Source organism: Ambystoma mexicanum, chromosome 14 (genome assembly GCF_040938575.1).
Source record: "Ambystoma mexicanum isolate Mex_15411 chromosome 14, UKY_AmexF1_1, whole genome shotgun sequence".
NCBI lineage: Eukaryota > Metazoa > Chordata > Amphibia > Caudata > Ambystomatidae > Ambystoma > Ambystoma mexicanum.
The window spans coordinates 163,229,972-163,248,267 of NC_090940.1; the positions used below are offsets into that span (position 1 = coordinate 163,229,972).

The following is an 18,296-nucleotide window of genomic DNA, read 5'->3' on the forward strand; positions in this document are numbered from 1 at the left end:
GGTGAAATAAATGAAACCCCAAGGCGTAGTAAAAGGAACCAGACCCCAAGGCAGGGTGAAATGGACCTGACCCCAAGGCGGGGTGAAGGAAAGCAGACCTCAAGGTGGGTTGAGATCACCCAGACCCCAAGGAGGGAGGAGAGTGATGAGACTCCAAGATGGGGTAAGAAGAATGAGATCCCAACTTGGGGTAAAGACAAGGAACTGCCCAAGTGGAGAAAACGCCGGGACTTTACTTGATAAGGAGACCACTTTTGAGTGGGGACATGAGTCAGGGGTCCCCTAGAGGGAAAAAGGATGCAACATTTAGTGTACTTGTTTGAACTATACCAAGGAGCGCAAGATTGCAGAGACAATCCATATGTATAATTGCTTGGACTGTGCTTCAGGGTGAGGACCTCTATTGATACAAATACACTAGGGTAGGGGGGTCAGAAACCAGACAACATTCTTTTTCTCAGGCCAGAGCCCTAAATGTGCCTTTGTTAAATGTATAGCTTTCTGTTGTACTGGTAGGGACAGAATTTGGCTAGCACAGGATTCCGCCAAGAGGACCTTTTCTTGTTTTTTAAGAAAACCTGACATACACCATTTGTGGTTTTTCCTTTATAGAATAGGGCAAAGAACCTTGGACTTGGGGATAGCAGAGGCTTTGTGATTTATAATATAGAAACCTGTTCATCTCCTGATTCTGATCTTCCACAGCGGTCATCTGTCCCTTTCGGGCCCCTTGGTGGATGTCCATGAATATGACATTAACATCTCCAGGCTTTAGCGTAATTTTACAATTTCTTGCCCTCCCCACCCCTTTTAAGCCTCTCCAGTACGCAGACCTGAAGCACTTGTCTCTTGCGATTGCTTTCTTGAGCACCATCCTTTAGGCCCATAGAGCTGGTGTACTGAGAGCCCATCTTTGCATATCTCTTAAAGCAGTTACCTTACAATATGATCCCTCCATTCGTCCTAAATTGGTTTCCATGTGCAGTCTCCCTGTTAGTGCAGCACCTTGCGAAATGCCCAATTTCATCCTATGTCATGCCCTTATTTCATATCATCACTGGTAAAATCACGCGCCTGAATAGAAACCAGCGGCTTGTTTCATGATGTACTGTTAAATAATGTGAACAATAGGTTTGCACTCTTAGGCGATTTTAACCATGACTGGGAGCATTTTGAAAAACGCTGTGGAAGATGTTTGCTGGAGGGATAGGACGACTTGTTTTTTGCCCAGTCGACAAGTGAGACATATTTTTTGAGGGGGAAAGAATGTTATATTGAGAAATATACAGATTGCCCCTAAAAGTGGAATTCTCCCTCCTAAATGCAGATGTCAAATAGTGCGAGTTCCTAGGCATTTAATAGCAGTGCCTGGCAAATGCCTAATACTTGTTTGCAAGCCAAAACTGTTGGCTTTGCCAATTCATGTTTCTTATTGCTGGTCAATCTCCCATCTTTGTCAATATTCACTTAGTTAAAGCTGGGGCGAGGAGGGGAAGTGGAGGTAATGCTTGGATTAATTACTGGTAATATTCATTATACCTAGTCCTTCTCTTCTTTGCCACAGTTCTGACATCCATCCTATGCCTCCCAGGTTATGTTAGATTGCCCCATCTCCTTCGGTCTGAATTCAGATTTTCAACACATTTGTTCCAGAAAGTCATAATTCTATTAAAGACACAGAGGTGAACGATTATGCTTCTCTTTCCATTTTACTACTTCAGCAGCAAATGTACAACCAATAAAACTTGATAACAAAACTCAATATGACTACAATAACCATTGTATTAGAGTCTTTGGTGGTTCTGTTCTTATTGGTCTTCAAATTGGCTATGTGATAAATCTAACAAATCAGCATAGTCCTATCTCATGACCACACTGTCCCTTCTCCTCCACTTCCTCTTTCTTTGCTCGGTCTGAATGCACCCACTGAACTTCGCAATCCCGTCCAGAACATGAACGTCCTCAATTTCCTGATTGTTTGGTATTCGCCACTGAACCTAATAGAAAAAACAAATGCATCTGGTGACAAGTCGAAAGAGGGTGGGACAATCGTAAAATCAACCACAATTCCCATTTATTATTATTTCATGCCTATAACAAGACATGTAACACTTTCATGTATTCTTCATAAAAAAACATTTGGACAATTGCAACAACATTTAAAACAGTTAAATACATTTCATTCCATTTGTTGTTATTATGATTGATAGGGTGGGATAATCCTTCGCCTCTGTATCTTTAATAGAATTATGACTTTCTGGAAAGAATGTGTTGAAAATCTGAATTCTATGTCAAGACCGGAGGCTCGGATAATGCTTGTTCAAAGGTTACTCACCACTAACGATGACACACTTTCCATTGGTTTAAAACTGAATGTTTTAAAAGGCGATTCATTTCACCAATCTGCAGACCCCATAATGTCTTCCACTCTGTATCCTATGTTGAATGCCTTGGTAGCCATCGATCCCCTTGCTGAATGGGCCCCATATTTTACTACGTCAATGCCTGCCTGTTCCATCACCATCTGAGCCATCTGGCTATGGAAGCTGGTGTTACTGCCTTAAAAGGTTTACAAATCACTATTAGTAACTGTGATACTCCTGGAGGTCTCAATTCCCTCGTTGTGTCCTCATATGCTGATAAACATCTGACTGGGCATAATTTTGGTTGCCCTGGAAAAGATTCATATGATATGGATCTCAAACTTGTCTTAGTCCTCCTTGGTATGTTCGGTGACACACTCTTCCTGTGGATCTCCAGTGCTCTAATGTCCAGTGACCTTTTACAAGCCAATAAATAGAGCAGCATGGCTAGCTTGCCTGAAATGGCCTTCCTGGATAGTTCCTGGTTATCTGGCCATGATGGAAATAGTTTCAAAACTGTGTCCACATCCCACAATTGAGTATATTTTTCACTAGGGGGTCTAGACATCTTTACTCCCCTTTCTAGTCTACAATTCAGGGGGTGTTCTATTGCGATCCCTTCGATCCTAGGGTGCCCTGCCAATATTACTGACCTGGCCGTATTGATTATTCTATATGCCTTCCTTTGGGCTCCCATCTGTGCTCGGAAATTGCCTACATGTACTACATCTGTTAGATCGGGATCAATACCCCTCTCCAAACACCAGCTACTCCATCTAGCCCATGCAGACTTGTAAGCCATGTGTGTTCCTGGGACCCAGGATTCGTTAATGATGTCGGCCTCATTCGATAATCCTGGCCTACCCCAAGATCTCCTGAAATCACCCATGTGATTAGATTGAGTCTGCCTGACCTCACTAACGGATGGCAGAGGTCTCTTGGGTCTCGTATAATGAACTTGTACCTGGGTAGAGCTATCGGGTTGTGATGTGATAATTCCAGCAGACTGGGAAACCACACCTGTCCCCTCTAGTCCGGCGTAACTAGAACTAGAGATGCTTTCTGCTGCCTCACCTGGGCTAGCATCCTCGCTATCATGGAGAAAGGAGGAAACGTGTAGTTTGTTGACCCCATGATTGAAGGAAGGCGTCTTTCGCTTTGGCCTCTGGGTCCGGTCTCCAGCTGAAGAACTGGGTTAGTTGTTTGTTCAGTCTCGATGCAAAAAGGTCCACCTGGCATGGTCCCATTCGAGTCATTAGTTCTTGGAATAACTTCTCGTCCAGCTTCCAATCACTGGTGTCCCTGAGGTATCTGGAGTTCCTATCTGCCACCTCGGTCTGATGGCCCAGCAAGTACTCTGGCGTCCCTGACACTTTCCTCTGAAGACAGAGTGCCCAGAAATCCTTTGCTAGTTCCGCCAGTAATTTGGATCTCATCCCTCCCAGTATGTTCATGTACCTGACTGCCGAGACATTGTCCATCTTGAGCAGAACACAACATTGAGTCCAGCCATTTCCCTGCGAAGGACCCTGCCAGTAACTCTAGACAGTTGATGTGGAGAGTACTCTCCTGGTCCGACCACCTGCCCCCTGTCGACAGGTTCCTGCATCGGGCTCCCCAGCCCCATCTGCTGGCATCGGATTCGATGATCCGGTCCGGGGATGAACCAAATATGGCCCTCCTGTTCCATGCATCCATGTGGTGTAGCAACCATTCCAATACTTCCCTCACTTCTTGGGAGATGTCAATGTTTGTTTCGTATGATGTGCCCCTCCTCAGGTGTCTGATCTTTAATCTCTGGAGTGCCCTGTAACGTAGGGGCCCTGGGAATATCGATTGGATTGATGACGCTAGTCGACCCACTAACCATGCATTGTCCCTCAGTGACATTTCCCTTCTTGGTAAGGTGTGTCTTAACTGTTTTTTGATATCGTTCACCTTGGTAATGGGTAGGCTGGGGGATCCCTGAATAGAGTCCACTATGAACCCCATAAATTCCATTGTCTGTTCTGTCAATATCTTGGATTTCTCCCAATTTATTAGGAAGCCCAGGTCCTCTAATAATTGTATTGTCATCTGCACCTATACATATATAGAAGTGTGTCTCTCTCCTGACACATCAGACATATGTCATCTAGGTATGAGTCTTATTCCCTGACTCCGGACACTACGAATTCGTTCAAACCCTTCAAATGTATAATTGGTCTTACTTTGTGTTTACCCTTCCCAAGGAACATGTTGCTTATGTAACCTCTTGAGGAATCTGTTACCCGTCTTATGGCATTTTCGCTTTGTAGCCCTCTCAGTTCTTCCTCTAGTAATAGTTTGTCTTCTTTGTTTAGTTCTAAACCCCTTGGAGGATTCCTCTGTTGAGGTATCTCTGGGAAATCTATGTGAAAGTCTTGTACAGTTTCTATTATCCGTGTATCCCCAGATATAGTGTGCCACTTTTTTACAAACTCTGATATTCTCCCCCCTACTGCTGGGGTAATTAGTTGCGGGCTGTTCACTCTCACCTGAGGTGTTTTGTTGATGCTCTCCGTGTCGCCAGCTTCTTCCCCTTCTTCTGCCCCTTTATGGGAAGAAAGGGGTCTGCTTTTGATCCTCTTGGTCTCGCCACTGCGTTCTGTCATTGTAGGATCTATTGAAAGGGAACCGGCCAGCCGAGCTACCCCTGCCGGCCCTCCCGAAAATCTGCCTTCCATCCCGTCTTTTGAGTGACGCCTGTGCTTTATTCAGCACTGCATAAGAGTTCCCAAACTTTGTTAGCTCTCTGATAAAGGAATCTCCAAAGAGCTTTCCCTTATCAGTCGATGCTGACTCGGATGAAGCTAGTTCACTTAATTTCGGATCTATCTTTACTAGGAGAGATCTACTCCTTGTGGTAATTGCGTGATTAGCGTTACCCAACATACAGCCTCTGGGCTCACACAATCAAAATTGTCGGGTCCCCTGGTTCCCCCTTTTCTCTGGCTTCGTCAATATCTTGGTGAGTGTTTCCGTCATGTCAAGCATCGTGTCCTGGCATGAATGCCAGGACCTAGCTAGACCTTTCCTCACATCCTTGGTGTACTTGCTCATGAATGTGATAAATTTCTCATCGATCTCGGGTCTCTGTGCAGCACACTCTGGGAAGTGAGGTCTCAGGCATTCTGCCCTCATCTTACTCCTAGCCTCTGTAGCTAGGGGCGCCCTGTTTAAAATATATATATATCACAGGTTTTACCTGGGACTGTGCCCGTCAAGTGAGTGTTGCGGTACCTCTCTGTGGCCTGCAGGGGCGCTGTATTCTTTAATCGCGTAGCGCGATTCTATGGAACGTTGCACTCTGAAGAGAAATGAGCGGATTATATCTCCTGAATTCGCTGAGGTTTGGAAATATATAGGATATACTCTCGGAGCGATCTCTTACGTTATTACACTTCCCTAACGGTCCGTGGCATGGAGGGAGCATAAGGAATAAGAAAGGGCAATTAACTCGCGGACAAGCAGCAAAGAAAGAGGAAGTGGAGGAGAAGGGACAGAGTGGTCATGAACTAGGACTATGCTGAGTTGTTATATTTATCAGCTGGTCAGTTTGAGGACCAATAAGAACAGAACTACCAAAGACTCTAATGCAATGTTTATTGTAGTTTTATTGAGTTTTGTTATCATGCTTTATTGGTTGTACATTTGCTGCTGAAGTAGTAAAATGGAAAGAGAAGCATAATCCGAGCCTCCGGTCTCGACATAGAATCAACATCCAAGGTGGTGGGGGTTACCTTATACCTTCCCCTAGGGTGTCTGTGTATATGCATTTTATTTTTACGTTATAATTGTAGTTTGGTGAAGGGGTCTGGGGAAGACGGACAGCCTTCATTTAGTTAGGACTGCAACGAGATTTCCACATTCTGCCTTGAATCACATTTAGAAAGCACCACCATAGAATAGTACTGTGATTATTAGCTTGTCCCTTCCAGGATAGCATTGTGATTATTGGCCCTGAAATTGTGAAAATGGTGCTGCAAACAGTACCATGCGTCGCAACCCAAATATACGTCCACTGCTGTAAGTCTCATCCAGGGAGACCCACATTGGGACAACGCTGTAAGTATTAGCCCTACTGTGCCAAGATAGCACTGTGATCATTGGCCCTGACATTACCCTGTTTCACACCACAGAGATTTGTTTGTTGCTGTAAGTCTCTTCCAGGGAGAGCCACCTTAGAGACAGCCTTTGGAATACGCTAGCGATATAACCCTAATAGACCTCCGCGACCGGACAACCCAAACTCGAGACAGCGACTGAACTACCACAGCAATATCACCTGACTAGACCATCCCAACAGACAGAGCCCAAGCTTATATCGGACAATCCCCCACATCCAGTCCAACACCACAAGACAGCCGGATCAAAAGAAAAAAGACCAACTTGGCAACAACAAACCGAAGAAAAACCAACCACAAAAAATGCTCAAAACGCCACGCAAATGAATTGGACCAAAGGAAAGCCAAGGAGCACAAAGAACAAACACAACTGAACACCAGCAAAGACTCACGACTGCAGAACACACTCCCACAGACAAGAACGACAACAGAACCAGTGCCGAGAGAAGAGAGAAATCCCTTTACTTAACTCCATACCTCGCAAATAACCACTCACCGGAACGAGCCGACCCAAAATACAAATCAAGAACGACCAACAACCAAACACAACCACAACCACGCAGAAGACCAGACAAAGCTAGAAACAACAAGATCATAATCAACGTCCTAACTCCTTACATCACCAAAACAAGAGGACCCTCTGCTCAACAGCCACACAATTTAGAAGAGGAGCCTGATGAAAACAAAAACCCAAGACTGAACTTAGAAGAGCTTTTCGACGACACAGACACACCTGTACCAACACCACAACCAGAGATCGACCGGGAAGGAAACCTTAACACCAGTCAGAAGACGACGCTGACAATAAAGCACAAACCAAACTATACCTTTAAAATCCACACTGCAACCTAATAAACGCAAGATCCATGTCAAAACACTCAACAGAGATCTTCAACCTTATCTGTGACAAAGGCCTTGATCTCCTATTCATCAAAGAAACATGGCTGGATGACAACTACAAAATCACACTCCAAAGCTGCATACCCACCAACTTCAAATGCCTTCAGTTAAACAGGAAAAATAAAAAAGGAGGAGGCTTTGCAATAGCATTCAAAGTACACCTGAAATTAAAAACAAACTAACCACTTAACATCATCAAGTAGAGTCTCTCCCAGGGGTTATTCACCCAGGAACAGGTCATTGGGCTGTGTTCGTGCTGGTAGAGAGATTCCCAGACCCCCCTTTTGTTTGTATACATTAACTTTGGGTTTCACCCTAAGTTAACAGGGCAATCCAGACGTGGACCCCTTGCTCACTGTTCTTAGAGAGGCAACAGTTTCACCTCACTGATGATGCCCAACAAGGCTGAAACATGTGTATGGGGTTACTGATGGTACTCTTGTTCAGAGGAGAATTGCCTAGCATTTCGGCGCTGGACTGCCCCTGGGCAGGACAAAGGCTGATATGCGGGGACATTTCTTCTCTGTGAAAAGGACAGTGAGCTAAAGACTTGGTAGAGTCTCTCCCAGGGGTTATTCACCCAGGAACAGGTCATTGGGCTGTGTTCGTGCTGGTAGAGAGATTCCCAGACCCCCCTTTTGTTTGCATACATTAACTTTGGGTTTCACCCTAAGTTAACAGGGCAATCCAGACGTGGACCCCTTGCTCACTGTTCTTAGAGAGGCAACAGTTTCACCTCACTGATGATGCCCAACAAGGCTGAAACATGTGTATGGGGTTACTGATGGTACTCTTGTTCAGAGGAGAATTGCCCAGCATTTCGGCGCTGGACTGCCCCTGGGCAGGACAAAGGCTGATATGCGGGGAAATTTCTTCTCTGTGAAAAGGACAGTGAGCTAAAGACTTGGTAGAGTCTCTCCCAGGGGTTATTCACCCAGGAACAGGTCATTGGGCTGTGTTCGTGCTGGTAGAGAGATTCCCAGACCCCCCTTTTGTTTGCATACATTAACTTTGGGTTTCACCCTAAGTTAACAGGGCAATCCAGACGTGGACCCCTTGCTCACTGTTCTTAGAGAGGCAACAGTTTCACCTCACTGATGATGCCCAACAAGGCTGAAACATGTGTATGGGGTTACTGATGGTACTCTTGTTCAGAGGAGAATTGCCTAGCATTTCGGCGCTGGACTGCCCCTGGGCAGGACAAAGGCTGATATGCGGGGAAATTTCTTCTCTGTGAAAAGGACAGTGAGCTAAAGACTTGGTAGAGTCTCTCCCAGGGGTTATTCACCCAGGAACAGGTCATTGGGCTGTGTTCGTGCTGGTAGAGAGATTCCCAGACCCCCCTTTTGTTTGCATACACTTAACATCATCAACTGCAAATCCATGGTCATACACCTATCGGAAAATCAAAAACAAACTTCAAATTCATACTGGTTTACAGACCACTGACATACGATGCAACCTTCGTTGACAACTTCATAGAAGCCATCACTAACATAGCCATCGAACACAAACATCTAATAATCCTGGGGGACTTCAATGTTTGGTTCAAAGACAAACAAGCCAACTCTCAAAACTCACTAATTGGGCAACTAACAAACATGAAACTACAACAGTTGTCAAAGGGGCAACACACTCGGCAGAACACACCCTTGATGCAATCTTGGCAAAACAAAAACATATCCCTACAGCACCACCGTGAACAAGAACATGTAGAAAAACACCACTTGCTAGACCAGGCACAAGTCGGCTTCAGACCTGCAAGAGCAACAGAATCGGCACTATTATCTATCTGGGATGACCTAAAAACAAACTCGGACTCAACACAACCTCAGCTCTGATTCTGCTCGACCTCTCCGAAGCCTTCGACACAGTAAGCCATTAAACCCTAATCAAAAGATTGGAAGATATAGGTATAACGGACATGGCAGTACTCTGTATTAAATCTTTCCCAGCAGACAGAACAGAAACCGTATGGATAAAACCCTTCAAATCTACTCCATGAGTTAACGACTGTGGAGTACGACAAGGATCCTCACTATCGCCACTATACTTCAATATCTACCAGACTCCAGTAATCAGGATCTTCAGAAAATACAACATTACATGCTACAACTACGTAGGCGACACTCAAATCATCTATACAATCGAAGATACTCAAGCCGATCACTCAACCCTAATAGAATGTCTAAAAGAAATCTTTGACTGGATGAATGCCAACAACTTGAAAATCAACCCAGGAAAGACAGAAATCATGATTATATCCAAAAACGAAGAGAACAACACCTACATTCCCTGGCTGACGGAAATGGGAACCACACCCACACCATCTAAGGTAGCAAAAAACCTGGGAGTCCTAATGGACAGTGCTCTAACCTTAGAACCACAAGTAAACGCAATAATTAAGAAATGCTTCTTCCTCCTTCACACAACAAGAATCCTACCTTTCCTCTCCTTCACCCACAAAATATTGACAATCGTCGCCCTCATCATGTCAAGAATCGATTACACAAACATCCTCTACCTCGGGATGCCAGAATACCTCCTGAAGAAATTACAACCCATCCAGAATGCAGCAGCCAGACTCCGCAAACTATCCAGAAGAGACCACATCACTACAGCACTAAATAAATACTACATTGGCTCCCAATCAAACATCGTATCATGTTCAAAACAATGTGCATAACACACAGGGCGATCAGCAGACTGGGAGCAGAATCCTTATAAAAGAAAATAACAATCTACAAGCCAACGAGACTCCTTGGATCAAGCAATGAAATTCACCTGGAACCAAAACCATACATCAAGAAAAAACTAGGGAGCTCCTCTTTCTCCCACCTAGCCGCAAAAAAATGGAAGAACCTCCTGAAAGAAATAAGAAACACCAACGACCACCTAAAATTTAGAAAACTTCTAAAAACCTGGCTCTTCAACACCTTGGAACCAAATTGAAACAACTAAAACAATCAAACAGGAAACACAAAGAAAAGATTGACAGAATATATGTTGGCATAGGCAACACCCAGAACCAACTATGGGAAACTCCTACAAGAACAAGAAAGACGACGTTAGGTGGAACAGAACACAAGCGACAACCCCATGAGGACAGATATTAGCATACATGCCCTAGACTACCAACAACCTTACGACTCAGAAGGAACGTATTGCAGCTCACAAGTAAAAGAATCCATAAACTAGGTTACAGCAAAGACAAACTGAGATAAAAGGGCCGAACGAATACAAAGATGGAAACACGAAAGTAGCTAACCTAGTATAATGACTGAGAGATGAGACAGCCTTATCGCGCTGAAACTTAAATCACTGAAAGGAATCAACCTTCTCTAAACCATGGAGACAAAATAGAAATATGCATCTCCCCTAACAACAAGGATGTTAACCCACACAAACACTAAAACCTCTCCATTCCTCACACACCTCTCACACTCTAACCAAACACAACCACAGCGCTTAAAGTCACAGCAACCTGCACACACTTCACCGCACCTGCAGCAACAACCACACCGACCCCCAAACAGCACGCGACGGACTCAGAATCGAATAACACACCAATATGCTTGGTGAACTGTGTTAACCGAACTGAAGCTGCTAACTGTACTTCACCGCTCCTTTCCTCTTCTCCAAACTTTGTCCCACTAACATGCTTAGCCTCATCTACTCCCTTTGTTTTAGATCCGTCAGAGCGCCACTCCGGTGGTGATGGTGCATGGTACAAATATCCTTTAACATTAACGAGGAGAGAATTGAAGATTACAGGTGCAGGTGTAAGTAATTGGAGCAATCCCTAATGTTTAGATATACAGATATGCAGAAACAGAATTATCTGGAAATATAATTTTGAAATGTTTTTGGGATTTGGCTTTCGTACCCTCCCTTCGCCCTTATTTTATTCTCGTTTTTTATTGGCTAAAATCACGTTTCTGCCTATTAAAAGACTTACTGGTGCCTTGGTCCCGAAATAATGTCATCGTTGTCCTGATGATGTCATGTTAATGAACCTGCAAATCAAGAAACGTGCCAGCAATATCAAATTGCGTGGGCATAGTTCAGCTATGTAACTGGGGTCTTGAGATCGAGTCACAATGCCAGAGTGAGAATGTTAGAAAGTGGTAATTAACACAATCCTCGTGCTGACATACTTGCCAAACCTACAGATTTAGGCAGTAGGCTACTGCTTTTGAAGCAGTCCTACCGCCTACAGATTTCAGTGACCGATCCTACTGCTTTTTACAGTTGCAAGTAATTTATGCGATTCTAAGGCAGGCTCCAGGACAGAGCATGCAACACATTAATAAGTCTGTCTATACAGTGGACTGGTAGGTGATAACGTTGATTGCACTCAGACCAATCCACTGACCTGACAACTGCGTGACTCTGTCCTGCACTCTTGCCGGTACAATCCTTAGGTGAACCAGCAGTGAAAGCAAGTGGCAGAGTGGACAATTTGGTGTTAGCATTCAGAATGATACATTTTTAACGATTCAACATCTTTCCATGTTGTGCTGTTTGTATGTTTTGTATTTTCCTGTGATGTCATTCTTATGGGAATTATTATTTTTCAAACTTGAAAAATCCTACATCTTTTTGGTCACAGAATGTTGGCAAGTATGACATGTTCCAAATTAGCCTGAGGATTCGAGGTCCAATAGTTTTTGATATTTTGTCCCATTTACTCTATTTACTTGGAAATGTACTCTCTCTAAATAAATCTAGGCGTGTCTGTCACCACAGCCCTTCTTTTCCTCTGTCATGCCGAGATCCGACATACTAAACTGTGACAACCATGGAAATAGTAAGGGGACTGAAGCTAAGGCGCGCATGGGCAGGCGGAAATAACAGAAGGACGTGTTTTAGTTAACTCGCAATACTCGCAGCTCCATTGAACTACACCTAATATGGCCGTTAACATTGTGGGCTCGAGCGATTTTAGCGGTCCAGTGTCCAGCAAATACACCAGAACCAGGCGGTAGTACTCAAGAGGCGTGAGCTTGTCTGTCTACTGCACCATATGCAGTGCACCGAGAGCTGGATGCCATGGCACAGTTGGTGGAAACCGTGAGGGGGTGTCTGAGGGACTTCTCACTGGAAGCTCGGGGTGAGGCCGTGTTGAACCCCCTCTATTTCCTGAGGGTGGCGGGGGTTAGATTTTGTTTAGACAATTATATTTAGCTTTTATCTTCTTAATATGTCAGTGCCCCTTGTAAGGAAAGACAACGGGCGAATGAAAGTGATACTTAAACTATTGCACGTCTGTTGACGCCCACAAATCTCCCTTTTAATATCGAAATGTGAATGTAGCATAATTATTCGCCTTGAGCGTTCACTCTTGGAAGCACAAGCATGTCTCCATGATCTGGTTAAACTAATAACCGCGTCTACCCGAGAACCATAGCATATTCGGAAACAAAACGTTTAAGCAAAAGGACCCTCTCATAATGAAAAGGAAAACCCTTGTGCAGAGTGAGCAAATCATTTCCATCTCGCAAGGATATCGCATTCACAATATTGCACCAACAAAGGCATTCGAGGAGCTGCAGTCCTGGTTAATTTCCTATTACGATATTGTAAGGTCTATTCATGTTCATAATATTGTTATATTATTTTTCAAGTTGAATACTATTCTTGGGTTGTGTAAAGTCGTGAGATACCTGTCATGTATTTGTATTTGTTGTGTTTATACATAGCGCTTTCATCCAAAGCACTTTACATTATAACAACAGAATACATAGAACATTATAACAGAAGAAGCAATTTACATTGAATCGAACCAATAAAAAAACAGTAAGCAGAGCAATTAATCTGTGAGGGAGAAGGGGAGGGGAGAAACAGAAGCGATATAAGGGTGAAAGTGAGGGAGGATAAGGGGATGGGGACGGAAGAGAGGATCATAGGGAAGATTCGATGGAAGGGGAGAGGATGAGAGGTGAGGAAGGTTTCAAGGTGGGGAATGGAGAAGGAGATATTTCAGGGAAACGCCGTTGACACCGGCATGTGAGATCGTTATAGGTCATGTGACCAGAGGTTAAGAGAGAAAGAAGGGCACGTGAATAAAGCAGTTTGAGTTGATTTACTACAGTGTGGATGTCGTCTGTGTCTGCATGTGGGACTGGGCCAGTTCCTGAACCTGACATTGGCGACAATGAAGGGCGCTGTACCGCCCATCAGCTGCGCACACTGTCCCGCGGCAATATCGCCAATGCAAAGAATCTACACGGCTGCAAGCGTCTTGTGAAGCCGGCTGTACCGAGCCAGCCCATGCGCCTTATGTCCGCAACCTATGACGCGATGATCGTAGTGGTGTGCATCCTGAGTCAGTCGCTCGGTGCAGTGAGCCTTATCCCGGCTGCCACACCCATGAGAGAGCGCCCGGCGCAAGGTCTTCCCTGCATCGCAGCGTCCTCCAGCTGTGCCGCACCAGAGATGAGGTGAGAGGCACACTGAAGTTGGGAACCACACCAGCTGGCGGGGGGAGAGTGAATAAAAAGGAAAGTGCATACGCTACATAGCAGCTGCATGAGAGGGACTAAAGGACAATACAAAAGGGAAACAGAATTTCAAGACATAAGTGGCACTGAACACACACCGATAGGGAAGCTTATCAAGCCCATTGAGAACAGTGTAAGGACTGCTGTGAGGCAAACAGGGCCAGGGTGTCCACAGAGTGACCAGGCCCCAAGGAGCACAGTCAGACATCAGCAGAATATACCCCAGGGCAACAACTGCACAGCAGCTAAAAGGTAGAAGATGGGTGACCAAGCACTTGACCCAGCCCTTAAAGCACTGGCACAAGTGAGGGATTGTTTTCCCATACCCTCACTGCTCCCCTTTGACCTGACGGACACCACCAATCTGAGCCCTAGGTGGTCCTGATGGTTTAAATAATTCGATGTATATTTAAATGCCCTGAGCCCGCAAGATGACAAGCGTATAACTGGTCTATTTGCGTTAACAGCTGGCCCAGAAGTGAGAGACATCATTTTTGAGTTGCAAGAAGATGTCAAGTATACCTACCCAGATCTGAAACGTATACTAAATTAACATTTTGCTATCCACAAAAATGTGGACTAAGAACGCCACATCTTCCACACCACAATGCAATACCCGGGAAAAACCATGGACAAGTTTTTAACTTGCATCAGAGCCAAAGTGAAACATTGTGAGTTTCATCTATACACCAACGAAGAAGCCATACAATCTCTAGTCATCACAGGCTGCGAGTCAGTAGTCTTCAAGAAAAAGCTACTTCAGAAGCCTCAAATGTGGGCAGAAATCCTACTCCTAGCAAGGACAAACACAGCTCTTGAAATTCAAATCTCTACCATGAGCAAGATTCACATCTCACCAGCAGTCACGATCAAAGAAGAGTCACTGAACAAAATTGTGGCTCAACCGGTCACAACAAAGGATGACAAAATGGAGAAGAAACAATGTTTCTGTTGCGGTTACGAGTTCCCTCACAAGGGCACATGCCCGGTGATAGACTAGGAGTGCTTTCCGCTTGTTGGAGAGCAGACAATTTTCACGCTATTTGCCACAATCCCAACTTTCGGTCAAGTCAAATGGAATCCAGAGCCTACAGATACAAATCACCCCCTCGTCAACCCAGAGAGGAAAAACCCTGCCATCCGGAGAGAAGATACAACCGGGAATGTCGCAATACCAGGTTATGTGCTCCCCCTCCCCTGAAGCACATCGGAAAGGGAGACAGCGCATACACCACCTACGCACAGCCACGCTGTCCACGAGTGAGTCTGAATCCCAATTGAGCTCAGAGCGAAGGAGAGGGTGCCTTTATGCCCTTGGCAACCCTACAGCCACAGCCCCACACTGCTGCTCACCATGCAAGATGAAATCTTCAACTTCCTCATTGACTCAGGGGCGACAGTAAACATGGTGCCATAATGCGAATACAAGAAACTGGTGCAAGTACCACTCCTAACAAAAGCCTGGGTGGACATACATGTGGGTGGACATACATGTGTATGGCGCTAAACAGCAGCTCCCATGTCTTGGGGCCTTCTCCACCACCTGCAGGCATAAGGACAAACAAGACCACATACTCATCCTTGTCATTGATGCAGAAGCCTCCTGTGGGTGCATATTAAGAGTCCAATCAGCTGTCCATATGAGGCTTATCTACATCCTTTCACACATCATGGTGGACAAGTACATCACACGGGTTGCAAAGATGAGGCAGCATTGCCGGCCCTCCAACAAATCGGAAAGCTAAAGGTGTGCAAAATACATCTGCACAGCAACACGTCAGTGAGGCCTACCGCACAACACTATAGAGGGATGCCCTTCAATAGCCAGCATACGGTTGAGATGGAACTATTAGCCCTCATTGAGGGCGACCTGATCAAACCCGTGACAAGCCGTACCGCATGGGTTTCACTGGTCGTGCCTGCCCCGAAAAAAAGGCAGGAAGGGCAAATATGACTGAACGCGTCACAACCAAGCGATACTAAGGGAACATCACCAGTCCCCACGCATCACTGACATGATACATCTGCTGAACGGTGCCAAAGTCTTCTCAAGGTTAGACCTGAACAAAGGGTACCACCAGGTTGAGCTGAGTGAGGGATCGCGCTATATCATGACTTTCACTAAACACCTTGGGCTGTTCCGCTACAAGAGGTTGAACTTTAGGATCTCTTCGGCACCAGACATTTTTCAAGAGGTGATCAGGAAAGTTATATGTCATATTCCACACTGTATTAACTACATTCTCATCTTTGGAAGCTCACAGGAGGCCCACGTCATAACACTGCTGAAGGCGTGCAAAGCTCTAAGCGATCCAAATCTAACCCTTAATAAGGAGCAAAGCGCATTCAACAAGACCACGCTGAAGTTCTTCGGCTTTAAATTCTCAGAAAGGGGTATTGAACCTGACCCCAACCAGACCTGAGCGCAGACTGAGGCCCCTCGTCCATCAAACATCGGCCAAGTAAGGTCATTCGTTGGACTAGCAAGTTACTGCACACGCTACCTCCCCAACTTCGCCTCCACCAGCGCCCCATTACAGGCACTTAACAAGAAGGACAAAATTCACGTCGGAGCTAGTACAGCAAAAACCGTTCAGCAAAATCAGGAAGGACATCACAACAGCAGTATACATGTCGTACTTTGACCCCAACATGCAAACAGAACTGACTGTGGATGCAAGCCCCGCAGGCCTGGGTGCCATCCTGGAACAGCACACTGGATGTGAACATACCCCGAGGATAATTGTCATATGCCAGCAAGAGCCTCACCAAAGCCGAACAATGGTACTTGCAAGCAGAAAAAGAGTCTTGTCTTGTGGGTGTGCAAGCACTTCCACATGTTCCTGTATGGCAAACCATTCACCGTTATTACAGACCACCAGGCCCTCGTCACCATCTATGGTAAGTCTACGGAACAGATGCCGCCCCACATTGCCCACTGGGGTCTTCGCCTGCAAGAATAACGCTTTAGCATCCTACACAAACTGGGCAAAGAAAACAACCCAATAGATTTCTTTGTCTTGCCACCCCCTGCCAATCCCACAATCATCCAGCAACAGCGCAGAAGGGTCTATCAACTATGTGGTTCGCCATGCCAAACTACAGGCTATTTCCATGGAAGAGCTGGTGTGGTACACATCAGAAGACACAACCCTAGAGGTTGCAGCAGCCTGCATCCAAAGTGGGAGGTGGAAATCAGTGGAAGACTCATTACAGCACAACCCTGCAGTGGACATCAAACCTTTCAAGCCACTCGCACAAACGAAAGATTAACTATCTGCCCCTACATCCAATCCTTAAAGGAGACAGAATACTGTTACCAGCCCCCCTGCTCCAGAGCGTGGTAGACATAGCGCACAAAGGCCACTGAGGAATAGTGGCTACCAAAAGGTTGCTTAGGAGGAAAGTGTGGTTCCCCGGGATGGACGGCATCATTGAGAGTACTCTCCATGCATGCCACACATCCCTCAGCCTACAGCCACAACTGCCCCCCTGACCCCCTGCAGATGACACTACCCCCGGACCGAATATGGGAGGAAGTGGCCATTGACTTCTTTGGTTCTCTCCGATCAGAGGACTACATACTCGTCCTAGATGAGTATGGCATTCCAAACATTGTAAAATCGGACAGCGGGCCCCCATTCACAAGTCTTGACTTTTGGGATTTCACACTGTACATGTGTTTTCACCACCGCAAGGTCACCCCCATGTGGCCCCAGGCGAACTGGACCGTAGAACGTTTTATGGCCAACATGAAAAGGGGCGTCAGAATATTTAACATCATGAACAAGCCCATAGAACAAACGCTATACCAACTCCTGCACGACAACCGCAATATACTGCATAACTCCATGAGGGCCTGAGCCGCCCAGCAAATGTTTGGTCGGCCAGCATGCCCAAGAATGCCCCACGATCCACAGGATGAAGAGTCACTCACAAGTGACAGTGAGATAAGGAGAAAGGATGGAGTGGGGGAAAACAGAATGAAGGAATATGCAGATCACAAGCGCGGAGCGCATGATTCGCAACTGCAGCTTGGCAAACGTGTCATCGTGAGGCAAGCTGCCTCCGATAAAGGAGTACCGCCGTTTGACCTTCGACACCTGGTTGTAACCACCAAGAATGGCTCCGTGATCACAGCCAAAAGGGCCGACAAGCGTGTGACATGCAATGCCTCTTTCAGAAGATACTGCCAGGGCCTCGAGAAGACAGACTTAGAGAGATGGGAAGGACATTGTACCAGAGGAGTTTGACTATAAAGGAGATGAAGAGGAGTCGGAAACGGAGAAGAGCGTTGGCAAAGGCGATGAATAGAGCCCCGAACCCCAACATTCCAGGACTGATGGTCGACCCCACCGGGTCATAAAATGACAGAGAAGGTGGAT

The 18,296-nt window shown here is 45.7% G+C and overlaps 1 protein-coding gene across 2 annotated transcripts in view; it reads left to right on the top strand.

Annotated features, from left to right (window-relative positions):
- JMJD7 (jumonji domain containing 7) overlaps positions 1-18,296 on the top strand; it is a 312,686-nt gene that overhangs the window by 19,150 nt on the left and 275,240 nt on the right. The window contains exon 1 of one of the 2 annotated variants that reach the window (XM_069638805.1): positions 12,380-12,521. The exons of the other annotated variant lie outside the window; for it this stretch is intronic. Within the exon in view, the coding sequence (XP_069494906.1) occupies positions 12,461-12,521 (61 nt within the window). The 5' untranslated portion in view covers positions 12,380-12,460. Of the gene's footprint in view, positions 1-12,379; positions 12,522-18,296 lie in introns of those variants that run through there. 2 annotated transcript variants of the gene reach the window in all.